The following is a 22,444-nucleotide window of genomic DNA, read 5'->3' as shown; positions in this document are numbered from 1 at the left end:
TTGAGGTATAATTGACAAAATTGTCTATATTTAAAGTGTACAATGTGATGATTTGATGTATGTATATATTGTAAAATGACTGCCATAATCAAGTTAAGACATCCATCACCCATCACCTCACATAGTTACCACTTTTTTTGGTGAGAAGAGCCTATATACATGATAAATAAATACATGAAAAGATGTTCAACATCAATAAGCCGTTAGGGAAACGCAAATTACAACCACAATGAGACATAACTACACATCTGTCAGAATGACTAAAATTAAAAAAAAAAAAAAGAACCAGTGACAACACGAAATACCGGCAAAAATGTGGAAAACTGGATCATTCATGCATGGCTGGTAGAAATGTAGAATGATATAGTCACTCTGGAAAACAGTTTGACAGTTTCTCAAAAACTTAAATATAAAGCTACCATACGACCCAGCAATTGCACTTCTGAACATTTATGCCAGCGTGATGAAAACTTACACTGACTAAAAAAATCGGAATATGAATGTTCATAGAAGCTTTGTTTGTAATGGCCAAAAACTGGAGACAACGTGGATGTTCTTTGACAGGTAAATGGTTAAACAAACTGTAGTATATCCCTAGCATGGAATATTACTCAGCAATAAAAAGGAATGAACTACTGATACACGAACAATCTGGATGAATCTTCAGAGGATTATGCTGGGTGAAAAAAGTGAATTCCAAATGGTTACATACTGTATGATTTCATTTATAGAAATGAAATGGAGAACAGATTAATGGTTGCCAGCAGTTAAAGGGGGAGTGAATGAGAGGGAATTGGAAGTAGCTATAAAGAGGCAATATGAGAGATCCTTACGGTAATGGAAGTGTTCTGTATCTTAACTGTATAAATGTCAATATGCTGTATAAATGTTAATATCCCTTCCAAAATTAAAAAACTATACTGAATAACAGTCAAAATGGTTGAGGCTTTCTCTGTACATGTGTAATGAACTGTTCCCAAATCATCTGACCTTCATTAACCACAGCATAGTCACCTGCTGTGCTATTGGAGGCTCTCAAATATTTCCATTTTAATGGGAAATTTTAAATAATTTTTATCACTTGAAAGTATAAATCGAAACAAATATCATTGCAACTTATATTGACCGGAATGCCCTGGAACACAATTTGGAACAGCTAGGGGTTCTTGAACTACCTTCCAGAAAATAATGACCTTGTCCAACCATCATGAGTTTTACAGATGGAGATACTCGTCAGGATCCAAAGAAGTTAAAGGACCTCCCCAAGCCATAGAGCTAATAAACGGTGAAGCTAATATTCCTGCTTAGAGTTCTTTTCAGTTCATAATTATTTTGAGTAAAAGGCCGTATGGGTGGGGTATATGTGTTAGAAGAAGGAATATATAAATTTCAGTGGGAATGGGGAACGGGCAGGGCTGAAGAAGTAAGATATATAGCCTACTTGATTCTGCAAAATTAAGATAGGTAGGGAGAAATTGCTTGGTATCTCTCTTGTATTGTGTCCCTTGCAGAACTAACAGCTGGTTAACTGAAGGACTCTTTAGGGCCAATCCGCTCAGACCATAATCTGTCAAGGTGGGTTGGTTGAAGCCTACAGGTAAAGGTGAGCAGGCATATCTATTGGAGTAAGCGAGGACATTGAAAATTTTCCTTGCCCATGCTTAGAATATCCCCAAAATAAAGGCCGATCAAGAAGGCACCACGTGACTGCTGACATGAGTATTGTACCAGCAGCAGCAGCCCGTGCAGGTCTCTGTGGAAGGGGCAGTCTGGGAAGGGTGGGCTGAAGAAAAAGGACTATGGCAATAGTTGTAAACTTCCAGTATTGTTGACAAGAATTTAATCATACCCCATCGTAACACACTTTTTCTTAGACCAAAAGGTAATAACAGCAATCATTACTTACTTCTAATGTCTAATTGTCTAAGTTATCGATAGTAAGGCATTTCCATCACACTCTAGCTCTCTTCTGCACCCTCTTCCTTGTAATTTACCAGAGAAATCAATTGTATTTAATATGCTTGCTTCTCAGTTTCCTCAAGAGTCTCACCCCCTGGGACTTCCCTGGTGGTCCAGCGGCTAAGACTCCGAGCTCCCAACTAAAGATTCCGAATGCCACAATGAAGATTGGCAATGAAGATCCCGCGTGCCGCAACTAAGACCTGACGCAGTCAAATAAATAAATACATAAATATATAAATAAATATTTTTTAAAAAGAGTCTCACCACCATGTCCCCTACAACCATCACAGCTATACTGTGCTTGTAGGATATTATTTGAATTCCATTTAGCTTCCCTTTTCCACCTTGTTGATTGGCCTTAAGCTGGGTATGCAGGTTCCACTTCTTACGGCTGGATTTTTTTTTTTTTTTAGTGTTGTCCCCACCCCAGCTCTACAGAGTCAGAGACTCTGAGGGTGAAGCCCAATAATCTTGGTTGTTTTTTTTTTTTTTTTTAATTAATAGCTACTCTATTTATTTATTTATTTTTAGCTATGTTGGGTCTTCGTTTCGTGCGAGGGCTTTCTCCAGTTGCGGCAAGCGGGGGCCACTCCTCATCGCGGTGTGGGGGCCACTCTTCATCGCGGTGTGCGGGCCTCCCACCATCGCATCACATTTGTGTGAGGGTGTTAAATATTGGGTCTGATGACTTCCAATATTCCTTTCTTTAAACCCTCATTTTTGGTTTTGCTATTTTATTTCTCTAGTCTATAATTTGGCTAATATTTATCTGTTTAAACTTTTGAAACTCATTCTTTTCCTTAAAAAAAAAATTCTTTGGTATGAATTTTTACCTGCCTTATTGCCAAAGCCAGAAACCTAGGAGCTCTTCTTTCATTTGTCCTTTCCTTCCCCTCTCATATCCAATCTAGCTGTAGCTTTTGTTGGTTTCATTTTCAAATTAAACAATGAATCTGCCCTCTTCCACTGCCAATCTTATTACAAGATTGTTCAAACCATCATCATTCTTGCCCAGATTACGGCATAGTCTCCTAACCATTTCTTTGTTCTATTCCTTCCCTGCTGCAATCCATTCTCCCAATATTAATTGGAGTTGTCTTTTAAAAGTGTAAGTCAGACAATAACATACCATATTTAAGCCATTCCCATTGCACGATCTTTTCAACCTTGTCCTTGCCACTCTACTGTTCAGCCTTCTACCCTAGTCAAACTCCAGTCATGGCACTCTCCCTCCTCACACTTTTGCCCTTACCGCTCCCTCTGCCTGGACACTCTTTAACTCACTTTTTATGACTGGATCCTTCTCTTCCTTCATGCCTCAGAATAAATGTCACCTTCTCAGAAAGGTTTTCTTGCGCTAGGTATCCACGTATCCTAACACAGTTAATTCATTCCCTTTTGAAAATAATCTCATTTGGTAATTTTATTTATTAATTGATTTACGTTTTTACTGTGTGTCCAGCCACTAGGACAAAGCTCCCTGATGACTGAGACCTGTCAGTCTGGTTCACTGACAGAACCCTAGGACCCATTGCAGCTTCTGATACAAAGTAAGCAATCAATATACATTTGTTTAATGAAAGATTATTTAGTTTTTCTGTTGCTTATCCAGTTTTTAAAAATAGTCATATGCTTCCTCTCATATTTCTGAAGTCCCTTCTCTACTTTAGCTGTTGTCTCCCCCTCCTCTCATTTTATCTTGGTTATTTTATTTCACTTAATTTGTCCTTTTACTTTGGAAGAGATAGTTAAAAATACAATATTGACATTTATTATATCTTTTCACCATTTTCAACTTTTTTCTTATACCTAATTTTATCTTCCTATTTCTAAATTCTGTTAAAAATTTATTTTTAAAATAATTATTGTTTTATTACCATTTTATTAGTATATTCTTATGTTAATAAATATTTATTTTAGTCTCATAAAATAGTTTTTATTTCCTCAAACAAACTTCCTGCCTTTCATCACTTTTTTTCCTTCTTGCTTTTATTAATTAATTTATTAATTTATTTTTGGCTGCGTTGGGTCTTCGTTGCTGCGCGCCGGCTTTCTCTAGTTGTGGCGAGCGGGGGCTACTCTTTGTTGCAGTGCACAGGCTTCTCCTTGCAGCGGCTTCTCTTGTTGTGGAGCACGGGCTCTAGGGACGCGGGCTTCAGTAGTTGTGGTGCTCGGGTCCAGTAGTTGTGGCTCGCAGGCTCTAGAGCACAGGCTCAGTAATTGTGGCACACGGGCTTAGTTGCTCCGCGGCATGTGGAATCTTCCCGGACCAGGGCTCGAACCCGTGTCTCCTGCATTGGCAGGCGGCTTCTTAACCACTGTGCCACCAGGGAAGTCCCTCCTTTTTGCTTTTAAATAAGAAGTGGCAGCATTTCGTACATAGAAATGGGGCTAGATATGTACCCACAGACATCTTTATTATTCCATCCTCCCATAGGTTCTCTCTATTTTTCAATAGCCTATGTTTAATCTCAATTGTTAAACTTAATCCAAATCTGGGTGGAAGTGTTGGTTAGCTCCATTTTTACACATTAGACAACTCAAACACCTGGAAGCCAATAGCCACTCAGATAAAACTGGGTAATGGCTTTTATCTGACTTACAGCCCAATTTAGAATGAAGTTCTAAAAACTACCATATTGGAAACACCCAGTTATCTGGTACGAACACTTTTTAGAAGTATCCATAGCATAGATAAAGAAGAATACAGGAAAAAAATCCAAATTGTTTTGAACACGCCTGATATGAATGGAGGCATAAGAGATGGATAATATCCAAACTATTCGCATCTTAATATGTCAGGTCTGTTCTAAGAACTAACTTCAGAAAAATGAATTTTTTGGGTTACCAAGTTGGGAGAGGAAAGAACACTCCCTGAGTCGAGATTATTTTCACCTCTGCCCCCTGACATGAAAACTAAGGGGAAAGTGACCAAGGCAGTACTCATCCCCTCTAGATTTTCAGGAATGAGCTCCTCCTGCCCTGAAAACTGAGATGTTTTCTTCCTTTTCTCATGCCTCTCTTAGGTAAAATCTTTCTGAGAAGATATTCTAGGCAAATATTCTAACTGTTTAACTGTGGGTAAGATCTGGCCCTTCACAAAAGAGTCTGTGTCATTAAGAAGCAGTGTAGGAGGTCCTAACTCTTCCAGTTAATTAATTTTGGAGAAACAAGAACTCCCTTGTTGGGTAGGCTAGAGGTCCTGCAGGGCAAATTGTGTTACAGATTTTAACTCTAAGTTACCTGGCCTGCTAACTTTATTTGCAGAAGAACTTTCCAACATCTATCTCCTTCCTGACGAGGATCCCAACATTTATCCCTCTGGAAACTCTTACCTCAGAATATAGTGCATTTGGTGCCCTTGCTACTCACATTAAGACATTCCCAAATCCCCTTCTGATATCACAGATGCCAAGGTTGATTTCCCTTTGTAGCTAATTCTACTGCCACCAGCCATAGGATACCACTATCAAGCCCCTTCCATACATAGCCCCGCACCTCTGCAAAGGGATTAGCTCAGAAAACCTACACAATTTCCCACGACATAGAACTGGTTAGCTATGCAGTACCTTAGCCAGGATCAGCTAGGTCTGTTTAGCAGTGGTGTCTTCAGCAAATGTCGTACGGCAGAAGCTTGAACCCAAAGTTACAACCAATGAAAACATATGCATCTTTTATAATCCCATGATTCTACATTCTAGAACACATCCCACAATGGCAAAAGTTCTTAGAATCTGGAGGGACAGGGAACAAAGACTGTGACCTCATAAACTTCCATTCATCTAAGTTCCAGTGACTATTTCAGCATTGTCTGGTTTGAAAAAGAGGGGCATTTCTTCCCAGTCCTAATGTGGCTTTCTGAATCTAATCTAGTGTGTCCAAATATATATGTCACCTTTGTAGAAGCAAATGGGTACATCAGATGATTTGTTCCAAATCAATAGTTACTTTATGTATGTGTTTATATCCATGCACATGTGTATCTTTAGAATGCCATCGACACATGCATATTCATTACTGTATATTTACTCTGTCCTGAATTGTAATTGTGGATGATTTAAAAACTAGAAGTTGGAAATTATGATGGAAATTATGGTAAAGCCTAATTCTTGGGTAATCTGAACTGGAAAGATTATATCCCCATAGCTCATGTTTCCAGGGGCAGCTACTCTAAGAGAAGAGAGGAGCATACGATCAAGCTAATGTATTACTCAGTGTTAGTTCGTACCCAAGGGGACAAAATTCAAATTCACCCGTGGCTTTCAGTCATAGGTTTTGCATATCTTCAACTAACTACTGTAAAATTATTCCCCAAAGTGATTATACCAATTCACTCCCATCAGCAGTGTATGAGTATTCCTGTTGCTTCACATCCTTGCTAACACTTGGTATTGTAAGTCCTTAATTTTTGTCCATAAGATGGCAGTAAAATTATAATTAATTTGCATTTCCTTGTTTAACAGGGAGGTTGAGTCCTTTTCATGTCTATTGACTCATCCTGTTTCCATTTCTGTCAATTGTCTAGTCATTTTTTTGTTTATTTTTCTACTGTATTCACTAAAAATATATTAGTTGGGTGCCTATTATGTACCAGGTACTATTTCAGGCACATGAGATATGGTAGAAAAAAATTTCCATCCACATATGGCTTATATTCTAGAAAGGATGATACCCCAAAACAATATAAGTAAGATAATTAGATAGCATTTTAGAAGCTGATAAGGGCTTGTTGCAAAGCACAGGCTCTAGGCGTGCAGGCTTCAGTAGTTGTGGCACAAGGGCTCAGTAGTTGTGGCTCTCAGGCACTAGAGCACAGGCTCAGTAGTTGTGGCACACGGGCTTAGTTGCTCCGTGGCATGTGGTATCTTCCTGAACCAGGGCTCGAACCCGTATCCCCTGCATTGGCAGGCGGATTCTTAACCACTGCACCACCAGGGAAGCCCTGTGAAGTATTTTCTAAAAGGATTATTCTAGCTACTGGGTTGAGAATGATAACAGCAAAATAAAAAATAACAAAATCACTTGTGTGGTTCTGTGTTCCATGCACTGAGTCAGGCACTTTACATATATTAACCCATTTAATATATTCCAGAGAGGTAGGCAAGAATGGAAGCAGGAAGACCTGTTCTGGTTATTAGTTCTTTTCTATTTTTTAATTAATTTTTATTGGAGTATAGTTGCTTTACAATGTTGTTAGTTTCTGCTGTTCAGCAAAGTGAATCAGTATACATATACGTATGTCCCCTCTTTTTTAGATTTCCTTCCCATTTCGGTCACCACAGAGCACTGAATGGAGTTCCCTGTGCTATACATTAGGTTCTCATTAGTTATCTGTTTTATACGTAGTAGTGTATATATGTCAATCCCAATCTCCCAATTCATAGTTCTATTCTTACTGATTTATGTTAAGTTCCTTATATGTTCTAGGCACCACTTATCTTTTGGTGATTATATGTGGTTGCAAATATCTTCTCCCATTCTGTGGGTTGTTTTACCATTTAAGTTATATATATTCTCAATTTGTTGTGCTCTTCTCCCATTGACTTTTTAAGCAAATGCCCTTTTTAACTCCAGTCATCCCACAATTTTGTTATTTCTTCTTCCCTGCTACCATTGCACTTGGCACAAACCTCTTTTGGAACACTTAACGAATTACTTATTAATGCATGTCTTCGTCATTGTTCTGTGAATCTCGCGATGAGAGATGCTGTTTTACAAACTATGTCCCAGCAACTAACACATAACGGGTGTTCAATACATGTTTGTAGAGGTAAGCGTATGGTCCGGTATCACTTCACCTGGGAAAATGCGAAAATGGATGTTGTACTTCAGTGAGTGAAATGAAAGAGAAAAGGCTTGCGATGGGAAATGTCCTCTGGTTCTGCTTTGGCTCATAAGACTGAGAATACTGAACTAACCTTTGCACCTAAGAGATCACTTAGACGATAGCTCCGCGACCACCCTCATTTTACTGCACACTACGCTGGAAGAGAGGAATTCACCAAAGGTTAACACGAATGCAGGTTCCTAGAGCGACTATGACCTCAATCTCCTGGTGTGTTTTTGTAGCTTGGACGGTTTCCCTCAACCTTTGGGCAGGCAGGCAGCGTGAGAGGGTCAGGAACTGAGACGTAAGACACCTAACATAACCTTTGCCCCACCCTTCTGGTTTAGAGGCTTTGTGCACTCATTGCGCATGCGTCACTTTTTCTTTTAGGAATGGGCGGTGCAGAGCCTTTGCCCCGGTAAAGAGCCTCAGGGGGCGGGGCCAAGCTGTTTCCAAGGTGACGGAGTGGCGGCCTCTGTGGTGGATTGAGCGGGTCTGGGCGAGTTCCCAGAGGGCTGCGCGTGCCGGTTGCTCGGCGTTGTCATGGCGGGCTTGCTGAAGAAGGTGAGGCGGGTGGAGGTCACTGACGGAATTTAGACCGTGGGGATGGAGTCAGCCCGCGGGTGGTGGCCGGAACTGTCACGGGCTTGGCGGTGCTTCTGGGGGACTCATTTTGCTCTGCCCTTAGGGGTCACCAGTTTAGCGGCTCCGATCGGAGAGGGAGAAGGAAACTCCGAACCAGCGGCTTTGAGAGACCGGTAGCTGGTTTTAGGCCAGTTTTAGCCAGGACAGTAGTGGTTTTGCTTGTCTTAGCGTGGGTACACGGGGAATTGTAGTAAACAGCATGAATCGTGTTTTGTTTTTTTGAACAGACCACTGGCCTTGTGGGATTGGCTGTATGTGAGAGTCCACACGAGGTATGTACCTCTTTTCTTCCTTCCTGAGTTTCCAAGGAAGCCTGGAATCCTGCGACCTTGTTTCTTGAATGGTTAACGGGATACGGATATTGCAAGCCCCAAATTACAATTCAGCGTGAGCTCTTGAGTCAACAGCGGTATTTAGTACTTGGTTTATCTGGTACCACGTTTTTGTTTGATTGTTTTGCCATGATCTCTTTCTCAAACCATTTTCTTGTTGAGTTTTTCCGTGGCATTCTAGTGACTCACCGGTACTTTTGCGAGTGTCTTCCCAGATCTGTATCGCCATTTTCCACCTTTTCCCCCGCCTCACCTTTTCTTAGGTGCCTTAGATTCTGTACACTTTAGATTACCAAAGATAGCGGTCTAGCAGTTGCCGCCTTTTGTCATCCTTTTTCCCTTCTAGTAGGTCTTTCCCATCAGTATTCAGACATTCTTCCATCAAAAAAAAAAAAAAAAAAGACCTCCCTTGATCGTTCTCCTCCCTCCTATAATCACGCCATTTCTCTCCTTCCTTCTCTTTTACAGGTAACTCAAAAGTTATCTGTACTTAACGGTCTCCTATTTATTTCTCTTATTCCATTTTGAAGGCACTCCAGTCAGGCTTGGCCAGAACTGTTCTTTTCAAGGTCACCATGCTGCTAAATCCGATGGTCAGCTCACGTTTCTCATCTTTATTGGCCCAATAGCAGCATTTGACTTTTTTGGCACTGTCCATCAAGCACTTTACTGTGCTTCAAGACACCTCAATCTCCTGGTGTGTTTTTTTTCCCTACTTCTTTTGGCTTTCTCCTTTTCTGCTTATCCCTCATATCCCTACTTCTAAATGGTGGAGTTCTAAGACTTTGTTCTTGGGTCTTTTCTCTATTTGTATTTGCTCTCTGTTGGTGTCTGGACCCATTCCGATGGTTTTAAATACCACCTACACACTGATAACTCTTGGGTTTCCGTGGCAAGCACACTGACCTCTCCCTTTGTGGAAGTCTTGTATATTTTATTACTTAGTGGACATCTCCACTTGGATGTCAGGCAGGCAACCTAAACTTAACGTGCCCAAAATGGGGTTCCTGATCTCCCCAAAACCTGCTCTGCTCTCAGGTTTGCTCATCTCAGTGAACAGCAGTTCCATTTTTCTGTTCACTCAGTCAAAAGCCTTGAAGTCATCTTTCATTCTTTTCTTTCTCTTCCACCCCACATTTGGTACTTCAGTAAATCCTCTGGGTTCTACCTTCAAATTATATCCAAATTTTGATTACTTCTCACCACCTCCTCTACTACCCTATTCTCAGCCGCCATCATCATGGCTGTGGATAATTGCATTTGCTTCCTAACTGCCTCTGCCTGCTTTTCACTGCCTCAGTTTGATCTTTTTTCAACAAAAGTAAGCCTGCTAAAATGTGAGTCAAGTCATGTGACTCCTTTCCTCAGAATTCACCAGTGCTTTTCCATTTCACTCTAAATACAAAAGTGCTTACAATGGTTTTCCAGATCGCTATTCAACGGACTGTATTCTACTGATTGATCTTGTATGTTGTCTCTCTCTACTGGATTGTAGGTTTTCATCAAGACAGGGAGTTTTTATTCTTTTGTTCACTGCTAGAACTATGCTAGCACATGGTATGTGTTCAGTAACTAATGTTTGTTGAGTTAATGTCTTGTGCTCATTATGAGATCATAATGCCTTTAGACTCATTGTATAAAACTGAACTCATGGTTTTCCCTTTCTAAATCTGTTTCTTCCACTGTGGAGTATTTTTCTTGATGGTATCAAAGTCTTTCTACTCTGCAGGCTGGGAATTGGACATCATAGTTGATACTTCTCTTACACTCTTTTATCTTCATGTTCACTGCAGCGATGAATTTTGTTGATCCTTTTCTATAACAGCTCTCCATTATGACCTCTCTTTTTTTGTCCTACTATTATTACCACAGTTTAGTCCCTTGTTCTTGTGTAGAGATTTGCAACAACCTTGTTACTGGCCTTCTTCTCTGTTGCTCCTTTATCCTATTCTTTTAACTCACTACTGCCAGATTAATTTTTCTGAAGCATACATCTAATCACAATTTCCCTAAATCTTTTAATTGCCCACATAATAAAGCCCAAATGCTTTAACTTGCCATGCAGAACCACTTACAGTCTGATTTGCTTTTTCTCCAAAGCATTTTCTCTGTGTCCTATATTCTAGCCATGTGCTGTCCAATAAAAATATAATGCAAGTCATAAATATAAACCATGCTTGTAGTACAAAATTTTCTAGGAGTCACTTTTTTTAATAAGGAAAAAGTTAATATATTTTATTTTACCTAACATATCCAAAATATTACCATTTCAATATATAATCAATATAAAAATTAATGATATTTTATAGTCTTTTTTTCATACTAAATGTTCAAAATCCAGTGTGTAGTTACACTTAACAGCACATCTTAGTTCAGATTTGTCACATTTCAAGTGCTCAATGGCCAAATTTGGCTAGTGGCTACTATATTAGACAACACAGTTCAAGGGAAATAGAACTATATAATAATTACTTTACATTCCCTGTATTTTCTGCCATTCAATCCTCTGTATGTATTCTATGTGTAAGATTGCCTTTTCTAACATCTTCAAATGTCTAAGTCCTACCATCCCTCCAGGTCTATCTCAGATGCTGCCTTTTCTAGGTTTCTATGAAACCTTCTCTGATATCTGCTGATGGGACTCTTCTTTCCCCAATAGAATAATAATGCTAACATTTATTGAAACTTAATGTGCGCCAGGTACTGTTCTAAGTTATACAAAATCCTATGAAGCTAATATTATTAACATCCCCATTTTAGAATCCATGTCTCTTACCAGGCCTTTCTATTGTCATGCCCTTTGCTAAAATTGAGAAGAAATGAGGCTAAACCATCCCTCACACACACACACACACACACACACACACACACACACACACACACACACAATTTAGATTATATGTTATCTAACAAGCTCTACATTAGTATAGTAAAATACCCTCTATTATGGAACATCATATTCAAATATAGAAGTAATGTCTAAATATGCAGAGCACTTTTTAAGAAAAATGATTCTTAGAGGCCCTTAAGGTTGGTTTTGTTCATTCATATAGATGGTGAATATATATGAATGAAATTAGGTATTAGCATCTATGGTTTCATACAATTAAACTAAAACAAATTTCAAATTAAATTTCAAAGAAATAATGAAAAATCCTCATCACATATGTATATTTATGATAATACTTAATATTTATGAACTGTGAATTAGGGTCTACTATAACAACTTTTTATCATATGACTTTATTGCTGGCTGCTGTATTGAACTTTAAGTTCAGTGTGCTTTAATACGTGCTGCTTTAATATGTGCAGTGACTCAGTTTTCTTGCTCCTTTTTTCTGTTGAGCCTGTGGTGAAATCTTCACATGGTACCAACTTGATCATAGTCACTAAGCATAAGCACTGAAGTATCATCACTACATTCCGTTAAATGTGATCATACTGATAATATATTGCTTATATATTTTTCTATTTCTATAGAAATTCAAATAAAAAATTTTTTAAAAATCAGAATTTGCAGTGCTTAGGACCTCAATTTGAGACATACTGGTTTAGTAAGTGATTTAATTTACCAAAAAGATTGTTAGCAATAAGTTAGAATGCAGTTTTATTTTTGTTATCATACCTTTAACTTCTGTACAACTTTTGTCATACATACAAATATGAGAAGTTTCCATCTTTATATTCACATTTTTCCTAAGTTGTAAAGGGATCGATAGGCGTAGACATGAAGAAGTTGCAGCAAGGAAAAGTTAAATGCATTTTTAAAAAACAGGTGTGAATTTTTTTTTTTAATAATCGATGAGACTTTTTAAATCTTTGGTGACATTTTAAACTGGAAATTTGTATTTTTTGTCTTTTCAGAGGCTAAAAATATTGTATACAAAGATTCTTGATGTCCTTGGACAAATCCCTAAAAATGCAGCATATAGAAAGTATACAGAACAGATTACAAATGAGAAGCTGAGTATGGTTAAAGCGGTAAGTAGCTAACTTGATTTTGTTTTCTTGGATGTATGGTATCCAATGCAACATTTAACAAAAAAATACAAAATTCAGTTGATTACGTTTTGCATATTCTGCACACTTTCCTGTCTCCTTTCTATTCTCCTTCCTTCCGTGCGTTTCTTCCATCCTTTCTCCCTTTCATTCATCAAACTCCTGTTTATTGAGTACTTTTTATATGACAGGCACTATAAATACAGGAGTGAAAGAATAAGATCAAGTCCCTTCCTTAAGTTAACATTATAGCTTTCTTTTATCTCTCTTACCTGTCTAGTCCTTTATTGATCTTTTACTTCTTATCCATAGATATATCAATCTTTATTTCATTTTTCTAGTTTTAGAGTAGAGAAGGATGAAAACAAAACCGAAAAAAATATGTATATTGTGTTTAACAACTGTCAGGAATAACTATTTTAAAAAGTGCTTTGTTATGAAAAGAAGAGGACCAAGTTAGTCTCTTAACTACCAAAAATTATATTGAGCATTGTTATGGACAGAATGTTTGTGTCCTCCCAAATTCATATGTTGAAGCCCTAACTCCACAGTGCGGAGTAATTAAGGTTAATGAGATCATAAGAGTGGTACACTGATCCAGTAGGATTAGTGTCCTTCTAAGAAGAGATACCAGCGAGTTCGCGTTCTCTGCCATGTAAGGACACAGCAAGAAGGTCGCTGTCTGCAAGCCAGGAAGAGAGCTCCCACCGGACTCTGTCTTACCTTGATCTTGGACTTCCAGTATCCAGAATTGTGAGAAAATAAATTTTTCTTGTTTGAGCCATCCAGTCTATGTGTGGTATTTTGTTATGGCAGCCCAGGCAGACTAATACAAGCATTTTACAGCTTCTGAATCAAAGGCCCTAGACAGGCACACAATAGACTGCTGCTACTTCTTTTATACCAAACTATATTGTACTGTTGTTAAATTTCCACACTAGCAGTTATTTCGTGGACTTTTGTAATTATCCAAAATAGTGTTCATAAACTCCAAAAGTTTAGGACCACTTATACATGTAATAAGTGGCCCTAATATAGTTTTCTTATTATTAGATCACCAAACTCTGTAGTCCAGAGAGAATTCTTACATTTTCTGCAGGTATATGGCAAAACAGTGCAATTCGATTTGGAGCTTTTATTCTTATCTTGGCAGTTCTGGAAGTAATTCACAGATTACAAGTCTCTAAAGGGGAAATTAACATTTCTTTTGAATTCATCTTTCTTTAAGGAAAATGGGCTTATGCATTTTTTCCCATCTCATAGTAAGAAATTTCTCTTTTTCTTTTCATGAAGTCAGTCTCTTCAACTGTCTTTTTATTCTCTGCTTTCCTTCTCCATAACCGTGTTCCCCTTTAATCATTTCTTCTCTGTTTCTCTTTTAGCCTCCCATTTTATTATCATCTTTCAGTTAGCCTCAAAATGTATTTAGCTTTTTCCTACCTTAAAAGAAAAAGAAAACTTATCCTTATATTTTCCTTTACTTTTGCCAATGTCACCCAAAGAAGAGTTCACTGTCATTGCTTTCACTTAATAGTTCTAAAATTCTTTTCTCTGACCTAGGCTGTTTCAGTTGCCTTATAACTAAATTGGTCTGTGTTTAGTTCTATCATATTTCATTATATGCCCCACACTGCCAATAGAGTTTGTTTTTCAGTATGTAAATCTGATCATGAGATTTTCCTGCTTAAAACCTTACTATGGTTTCCTGTTCAGTGTTTCTCAAAGGCTGAGTTTAAGGATTTATGCTGGGCTGGTTGTGTGAAACTCATCTAGCTACCTTTATCTGTATGATTTTGACGTATAGCCAGGTTTGGGAGCCACTGGCTTATAGGATGAAGTCTTTAGCATGGTATGGAAACCCCCCCAAGATCTGGCTCTAAGTTACCTTCTCAATCTTATCTTGTCGTTTCCTGTTTTGTACACTATACTTCAGTAATACCAGACTGCTGACAGTTATGTGAGTTCCATGCAATTTTATTTTTGGTTTCTTTGTATTTTCTCTTCCCTCTTCCTGGAATACCCTTACCTTGTCTGCCAGGCAGTTCTTACTCAGTCCTCAAGATCCATCACTTCCTCTGTGAAGCCTTTTATGTCTTCTCTACTAGTCCATAAGCTACTTGTGAATTGCAGTCATCTTTGTATCCCAAGAATCTAGCTTAGTGCCTGACACTTAATGAGGTCCTTAGAAATATTTGTTTTTCCAAAAGGCTGTATACAAATAATTTTTTAAAACACCAAGCGCTATGTAATCGCTGTATTGCTGAATCCTGTTTGATAAAATTAACATAGATTTTTAACCCCACCCATAGAGCCATGGAATCTTCAGGGAATATTGTAATGATTATAAAGTGTCTAAGCCTAAAATGGAAATAAAAGTAAATATTGTTTTCAGATTATACTAGGGAGATAGTAATAGCATAGTGGTGAAAAGCATTGGTTTGTAGCCTTTCCAAAATTTTCATCTCAGCTCTAATACTTACTTGGTGAGTTGGCATATTGCCCATTTTCTCTGTCTCAATTCCCTCATCTATAACTTGGATATAATAATACCTGCCTTGAACACTTGTTGTTAGGACTGAATGGGTAATATATGTACAGTGCTTAACACAGTTGCAAGCATATAGTGAGCATTCAGTACATGGTACCTTATTAAGCTTGGTGGCATTATGCCATTAGTAAATAAAACTCACATTATTGACCCAACTTAAGTAAGACAAATTTTGAATTGTTTTCCCAACACAGGCTTTTCCTGAGTTGAAAATAATGTTGAATATTCCTTGCCTTCTCTACATTCTCCCTCCTGGGTGTCATGACAGTGACCAGCTTCCCTGTTTTGTTATTAATTTTTGGCTTCATAGCTCAGTCATTTTGAGTTAAACAGTCTTTCTCAAACATGTTCATCTGCTTTTTTTCCCTCTCTTTTCTAACTACTTTGTATTTATTCAAGAAACACTTAATGCATGTCTATCATATGCCACGTATGGTTCTGGGCATGGAAGCTAGTGCCTACATGGCAATGAACAAAACATAAAAATCCCTGCCTTGGAGATTATACATTAATGATGGGAGGCAAAGAAATAAATAAGAAAAATAAGTGAATAAAGAAGTACATTCCATAGTGTGTTAGAACATAGTAAGTGCAGTGAAGGAAATTAAAGAAGGAAGAATGGTGTGTATGAGGGTGATGAGGGGTGTTGTAATATGTATTAGTTTTCTATGGTTGCTGTAACAAATTACAACAACCTTGGTGAGTTAAAATAATAGAAATTTATCGTCTTATATTTCTGGAGGCTAAAATTAGTATCAGGGGCAAAAATCAAGGTGTCGGCAGGCCTGCACTCCCTTTGGAGGCTTTAGGATAGAATTCATTCCTTGCCTTTTCCAGCTGTGGTGGCTTTTTTTATTCCTTGGCTTGTGGCTGAGTCATTCCAGTCTTTACTTTTTCTTCTTCCATGTGTAATTTCCCTCTGCCTCTCTCTTATAAGGACACCTATAATTGTATTTAGGGCTCACTCAGATAATCTAGGATAATCTTCCCATTCCAAGATCCTTAATCACATCTGCGAAATATTTGCCATATAAAGTAACATTCATAGATTCCAGGGATTAGTTCATGTACAGTTTGTGGGGCATTATTCCAGCCTACCACAGTATAAATTATCAGAGTGGTTCTCACTAAGAAGAAGATGTATGAGCAAAGACTTTGATGGAAGTGGAGGAACAAGCCATACACATATCTTGGGTCAGCCAGCAGATGCCCTGAGACAGATGCCAATTCCTGTAGAAAATAACTTTTTTTTCTCCCTCTTTTCACTCCGTTTATAGGCCAAGAAGCTACCCTATTTACACCTTATTTACATATGCATGTGTATATATAGATCATGCTTTCTGGCTCTCAAAAAGCTTGGTCTACTAGAAAATAAATATATGTCATTGAATGTTCTAGTTACTATATTAACATTTTTTTTTTTTTGGAGTCAAAGTGGGGAAGCACAGTGGCTATTTTATTTTTAATTATTTTTTTTTAACTTCTTATTTTATATTGGAGTATAACCGATTAACAATGTTGTGATAGTTTCAGGTAACCTTTTATTGAAGAATAATGTACATAAAGAAATGTGCAGACATTATAAGCATAGAACTTGATGTATTTTCACAAAGTAATCACACATGTCAACACTAAATCAAAAAAGAGGACATTTCCAGAATGCCAAAAACCCTTTCTTATTCTTCTCAAGGTTACTCCCCTCCTGAAGATAACTACTCTTATGACCTCTAACACCACAGATTCATTTTGCCTGGTTTTGAACTTTTTATAAGTGGAATCATCAATATGTATTTGTCTGGTTTCTTTTGCTTAATAATATGTTTGAGAGAATCATCTATGTTGTTGCATATAGTTGTAGTTCATTCTCGTTGCTCTATAATATTATATTATATTCAAATACTACAGTTTATTCATTTATTCTATTATATATGGTCATTTGGATTGTTTCTGGTTTGGGGATGTAATTTATGCTGCTGTGAACATTCTTGAACATGTCATTTGGTTAATGTATTATGCAGTTCTGTTTGGCATATACCTAGGAGTAGAGTTCTGGGTCATAGGGTAGCATTTATTTATTTATTTATTTATTTATTTTTTAGCATTTATTTTTAATGCTAATGCTTAAGAGGAAATATAGGAAGTACTAAGAAAATAAAGTATTATTTTAAAATCCATATTTTAGAGAAACTGAATTAAACATCATATTCTTACCCTTGATAAGCACATCAATAAACATTTAATACTTTTAATATTAAGACAGAAAAGCAATAAAATAGTAGAGAGATGAAATGGCTCTTAACCAGATATTTGGTAAAAATTAGCAAGGGTACAATGAAAGAAAAATTAATTACATTTGTCATATTAAGTGCTTTTTGTGCTTCTTTAACTATTTTTTTCTTTTTTTCCCTTAAATTATAGGAACCAAATGTTAAAAAATTAGAAGAGCAACTTCAGGGAGGCCAAATAGAAGAGGTGATTCTTCAGGTAAAGAAAAGTTGAATATTCAGATGTTTAGCTTCAAATGTTCAAAGGCACAATGTTATAGAGGTACAAAACTGACATTCCAGAAAGAAAAGAAAACTAAACTTTTAAATTTATATCAATTCATCCAATAGAAGACTAACCACATAAGAAAATGCATACTCTGACATGTGTATGTCAGTTAAATATTTATCATTGATTATAATTTGAATTTATGAGGCTTTTGTTGGAAGTTTGGAATTTAATTAGCATGTTCTTGTTAGTCTTTCCTTAGTTCAAATTAGTAACACAGTATTATTGCTATTTGAATAATTTATCTTTTTAGATACATATACTTTTACATTTTAAAGGGTTACTATATTTTTAATATGGAAAAATACAGATCTTTTGAGTCATAAAATTAAAATGTAGTTTCATTTTTATTTTTGACTCTTGAAGGTTAAATTCTTAAAATATGTTTTTGTATTTCATGTTTTGTAATTTATATTGTTAAAGTTTTTACTCTGTCATTTGTTTTTAGTGTTTTTCTTATATATTTCTTTGAGATTGTTTTCAAATAAAAGATATTAACCTTAAATTTTTGCTATATTGTTTTTTTTTTCTTTTTTTAGTCTGTTCTTTGCCTTTTGACTTTTCTCCCATATGTAGAGGTTTTTAAATTTTTTACTTGGCCAAATCACTCTCCCTCTGCCCACTCCCCTTTTAATCTCCCCTCCTTCCTAATATTATATATAGGTTTAGAATGTCTTCCCCTTATAAGGGTCTGATAAATGTTTAATTCTGTTTCATGTAATTTTTATGACTTTCATATTTTTAAAAAATGTAAACATTTTTTTCTTACGTTTTCTTGCCTTTTATCAAAATCTCTTACCAATAGACATAATATATAAATTTGAAAGAATTGTTAGATGGCTCTGTTAAAAGAGGAATGGAGTATTCAGACAGCTTTCTATAAATGTAGACTGTTTCAGTCATTCAGAGGCCTATTTTCTTCGCCTTCCTATTCATTTGCCAGGTTGAATATGGTACTAGATAAAGTGTTATGGGAATTTAATGCAAACTTATTATTATTGTCTTCCTTCTGTTCCTCTTTCTTTTCTACCTGATTTCACTTTGATCATAACTTTAGTTTAGCTGGTACATTAATTTATCATGCAGTTATAGTTGTAGGGTACATTAAGTATTTTTATGTTATCTGTGCAGTTCTCAAATTTTCATGGGCTATGCTAAGGTTAAATTTTAATAATGCTTTATTTAACCCAGTAGATCTAAAATAGTATCATTGAAACATATCATCAATGTAAAAAATTAAGACATTTTACATTTTTTTTATACTAAGTCTTTAAAATCTGGTGTGTATTTTATACTCTCAGCACATCTGAATTTGAACTAGCTACATGTCAAGTGCTCACTCAGTAGTCACAGGTAGGTAGTGGCTACCGTACTGGACAGCCCATTTCTAGAGGGACATGTGAGAGGAATGAGGAAAGGGTAGTGTGTCGGAAGCCAGAGAAGAGGGAGGGAGTGGATACAGGCACCACATGCCAGCTGAGTCCAGCTCCCTGAAGTAGGGCTGACTTAAGTGGTGTTCAGGGGTAGGAACCCTCCTCAGCGTGCAGTGACTTTTTGGGGGCATAGAGAAGGCATGAATGTTCAAGAGGCAAAAGTCAAAGGGCATTCAGAGAGAGAGTCATCCTTAGGGATAGTTTTAATCAGTATTTTCTCATTTCAGCATTAGGAAATGCCTCTACCCCCAGATTTCTGTTTATCTACTCTTTTTAACTCATTGTTTATATACATTTTAGACTGTTGCTGCTAAACATAGATTGGCTGTTTCACACCACTGGCATAACTGAGGCATTGCCTTTTTTTTTTCCTTAGTTGTGGCTCACGGGCTCCTTAGTTGTGGCTTGCCGGCTCCTCAGTTGTGGCATGTGAACTCTTAGTTGCAGCATGCATGTGGGATCTAGTTCCCGGACCAGGGATCAAACCCAGGCCCCCTGCATTAGCAGCTCAGAGTCTTAATCACTGCACCACCAGGGAAGTCCCGAGGCATTGCCTTTTAACTGGAGAATTATAGCCTCTGATAGAAACTAAGCATTCATTCTGTGTTTGAATTCTTTCTCTGATGTCCTGACAGATGTTCAACAGTGTTCTTCTTCTAAGTTGGCCAGAGTTGTCATAGGTCTTTTTGCTGTGGAAAAAATGTGAAATAAGAAGATAGCTAAACAGGGAGATCAGCTTGGTGTTTTGTGTCCAACTGGAGGGGTGGGATAGGGAGGGTGGAAGGGAGACACAAGAGGGAGGAGATATGGGGATGTATGTATACATATAGCTGATTCACTTTGTTATACAGCAGAAACTAACACACCATTGTAAAGCAATTATACTCCAATAAAGATGTTAAAAAAAAAAGATAGCTAAAATATATTTGTTAAATATGTTGTAAATTGTGTTTGAAAGGAAAAATTAAATGTAACATAATCTGATTAAGGAAACTGATTTGATTGATCAATAAAAATACAACTATTGTATGCTCTTACACTTCACAGATCACAGTTTTACAGATTGTGGGTCTAAAGGATTATGGATCATGAAATCAGTTTAGGTGGATTGTGACTAGTTTTTTTTTTTTACATTCAATAGAAAATAGAGTGTATGACAGCTAGTAAAGGTGATGATATTTTTAGTTTTGTTTTAGTTGTATGTGCATCTTGTGGATCCCTTAGTAAAAAAAAAAAAGAAATTTTTTTAAACGGTGGGCCATGGTCAAATAAAGTTTGAAAGCCATTAACATAGATTAAGAGACATACTTCTTCAGAGAATTTGTAGTCTAAATGGTGAAACAGACAATTAAGATCAAAAACTCACCAACTAAACTTTTGAACACTCTAAAAGCAAATTTTAATCAAGTGGAAGAAATCAAAAGCCATCCTTTCTTACTCATGATGATTGTGTAGCTGTGAGAATTAAGGTAATTTAATTAATGATGTTCAACATGTGATGGTGGAACAGCTTATTATGTATTAATATGAAAGAAGTAGCTCTACTAGTTTATATTTCAGTTATTAGCTGTGATAAATATCTATTAGACAATATAATCAAACGATCTTTTAAAAATTTCTTATTAACAGGCTGAAAATGAACTAAGTCTGGCAAGAAAAATGGTGCAATGGAAACCATGGGAGCCTTTAGTGGAAGAGCCTCTTGCCAACCAATGGAAATGGCCAATATAAGCATCATTAAATGACTTGTGTGTTTATGGGAAACTGATGTAATTAAATATTCTGTTATATTAAAAATATTTCCATATTATTGACATCTTATAATCAAGAAAACTGATACAGAACATATATAGGAGACTTGATAAAATCGCTGATTATGTAATAGGGACTTGTGAATTGGTTTTTGATTTGTAGAGCATTCATTCAAATTATTTCAAAAATATTTTTTAAAACAGAAATGTTGTGGGAAGATTTGAAAGTTAATTGGAAAAATTCCTATAGATCTCCAACGCAGGGGCCATATTCAAAAGGTGAAGTATTTTTAGTAGTATCTTCAACACGTCATTTAATTTTTTTTATTCTGAAAAAACATAAAAGGTACTTAATTATTATTATTGTTTAAACAAATTTATAGGTCACTGTTTGAAGTGAAGTAGTAAGAAAAAAACCTATCAAATTAGAATTCATTGTACACTTGAGAAAATTGATTTGGTATTTGAAAGAAAAATTTTTATTTATAGTGGTAGTTGGAAAAACTTTTCCTTTTGTCTCATTTTTAAGGAAGTTAGCTTTCTGGCCCTTTGCCTTTAGTTTTCTTGATCAACCGAAGTACAGTAGGATAGAGATAGAATTTCTGTAAAAGAAGAGACACTAAGAGTTCTTAAAGGTTATCTGACTTACAGATAGGCTTATATTCAAAACATCTTAGTTATATGGTTATAACTTCAAAGTGGAATCATTAAGTAGTTTTCACTAATTTCCAATATGGATGCAGCTGGGTATCAAACAAGATAAATGCTGTTCAAAGGAAGAAGCAGTTTGGTAAAGTTTAAGGTTAAACAAAAATAAAATTACTTTTCATATGTCCTCACCTTTTCTACCTAGCCTCCTATCATTTCTAAGTATTTAAATTTGGTAGTTCTTACCTTCAAAGATAAGAACAACGTACTTTTGTTTTTTGTGTTTGTATGTGTGCATGTACATATGTGTTTTGCTATCTCTTGTGGCCAAACAGAACCTTTCAGAATTTTCGGAATGAGGGGAAAAAATGTGTTTTTCTTTTTTTCCAATATTTCTCCCCTTATATAGATGTAAATTGAGTGCTAAAGGAATATTTAAAGTGGATTGAGATAATTTTTAGCAGTCAGACTGCAAGAGGACGCTTCTGTGTGGGAAGTGGGAAAAGCATTTGGGGGCGAGTCCAGGGGCTCTCATTCCCAGGCTCCAGCACTACCATGAACTCAGTGACTAAGTCGAGGCACGTGGTCAGTTTCTCAAAAGAACCTATTGATTTCCTTCTCTGTAAAAGAAGTAGAATTTATGATTTATATCTTCCTTTTCAGTTCTAACCATTTGCTTTAATATATAATTTTACTGAGGTCAAAATATATGATCTTAAAGCATGTTTGCATAGGTGCTTTCAAGC

General features: G+C 36.5%; 1 protein-coding gene across 1 annotated transcript; it reads left to right on the top strand.

The window, feature by feature from the left end:
- The first annotated feature begins 8,257 nt into the window (after positions 1-8,257).
- On the top strand, positions 8,258-21,889 carry NDUFA5 (NADH:ubiquinone oxidoreductase subunit A5). Its single transcript, XM_061198000.1, has 5 exons — positions 8,258-8,353; positions 8,662-8,706; positions 12,631-12,747; positions 17,732-17,797; positions 20,929-21,889. Exons 1-5 carry the CDS (start codon positions 8,333-8,335, stop codon positions 21,028-21,030), a joined length of 351 nt encoding a protein of 116 aa, XP_061053983.1. The 5' UTR covers positions 8,258-8,332; the 3' UTR covers positions 21,031-21,889.
- Positions 21,890-22,444: the final 555 nt, after the last annotated feature.

The sequence above is a fragment of the Eubalaena glacialis genome, chromosome 8, assembly GCF_028564815.1.
Source record: "Eubalaena glacialis isolate mEubGla1 chromosome 8, mEubGla1.1.hap2.+ XY, whole genome shotgun sequence".
Classification (NCBI taxonomy): Eukaryota; Metazoa; Chordata; class Mammalia; order Artiodactyla; family Balaenidae; genus Eubalaena; species Eubalaena glacialis.
This window is presented reverse-complemented; position numbering and strand designations above follow the sequence as displayed.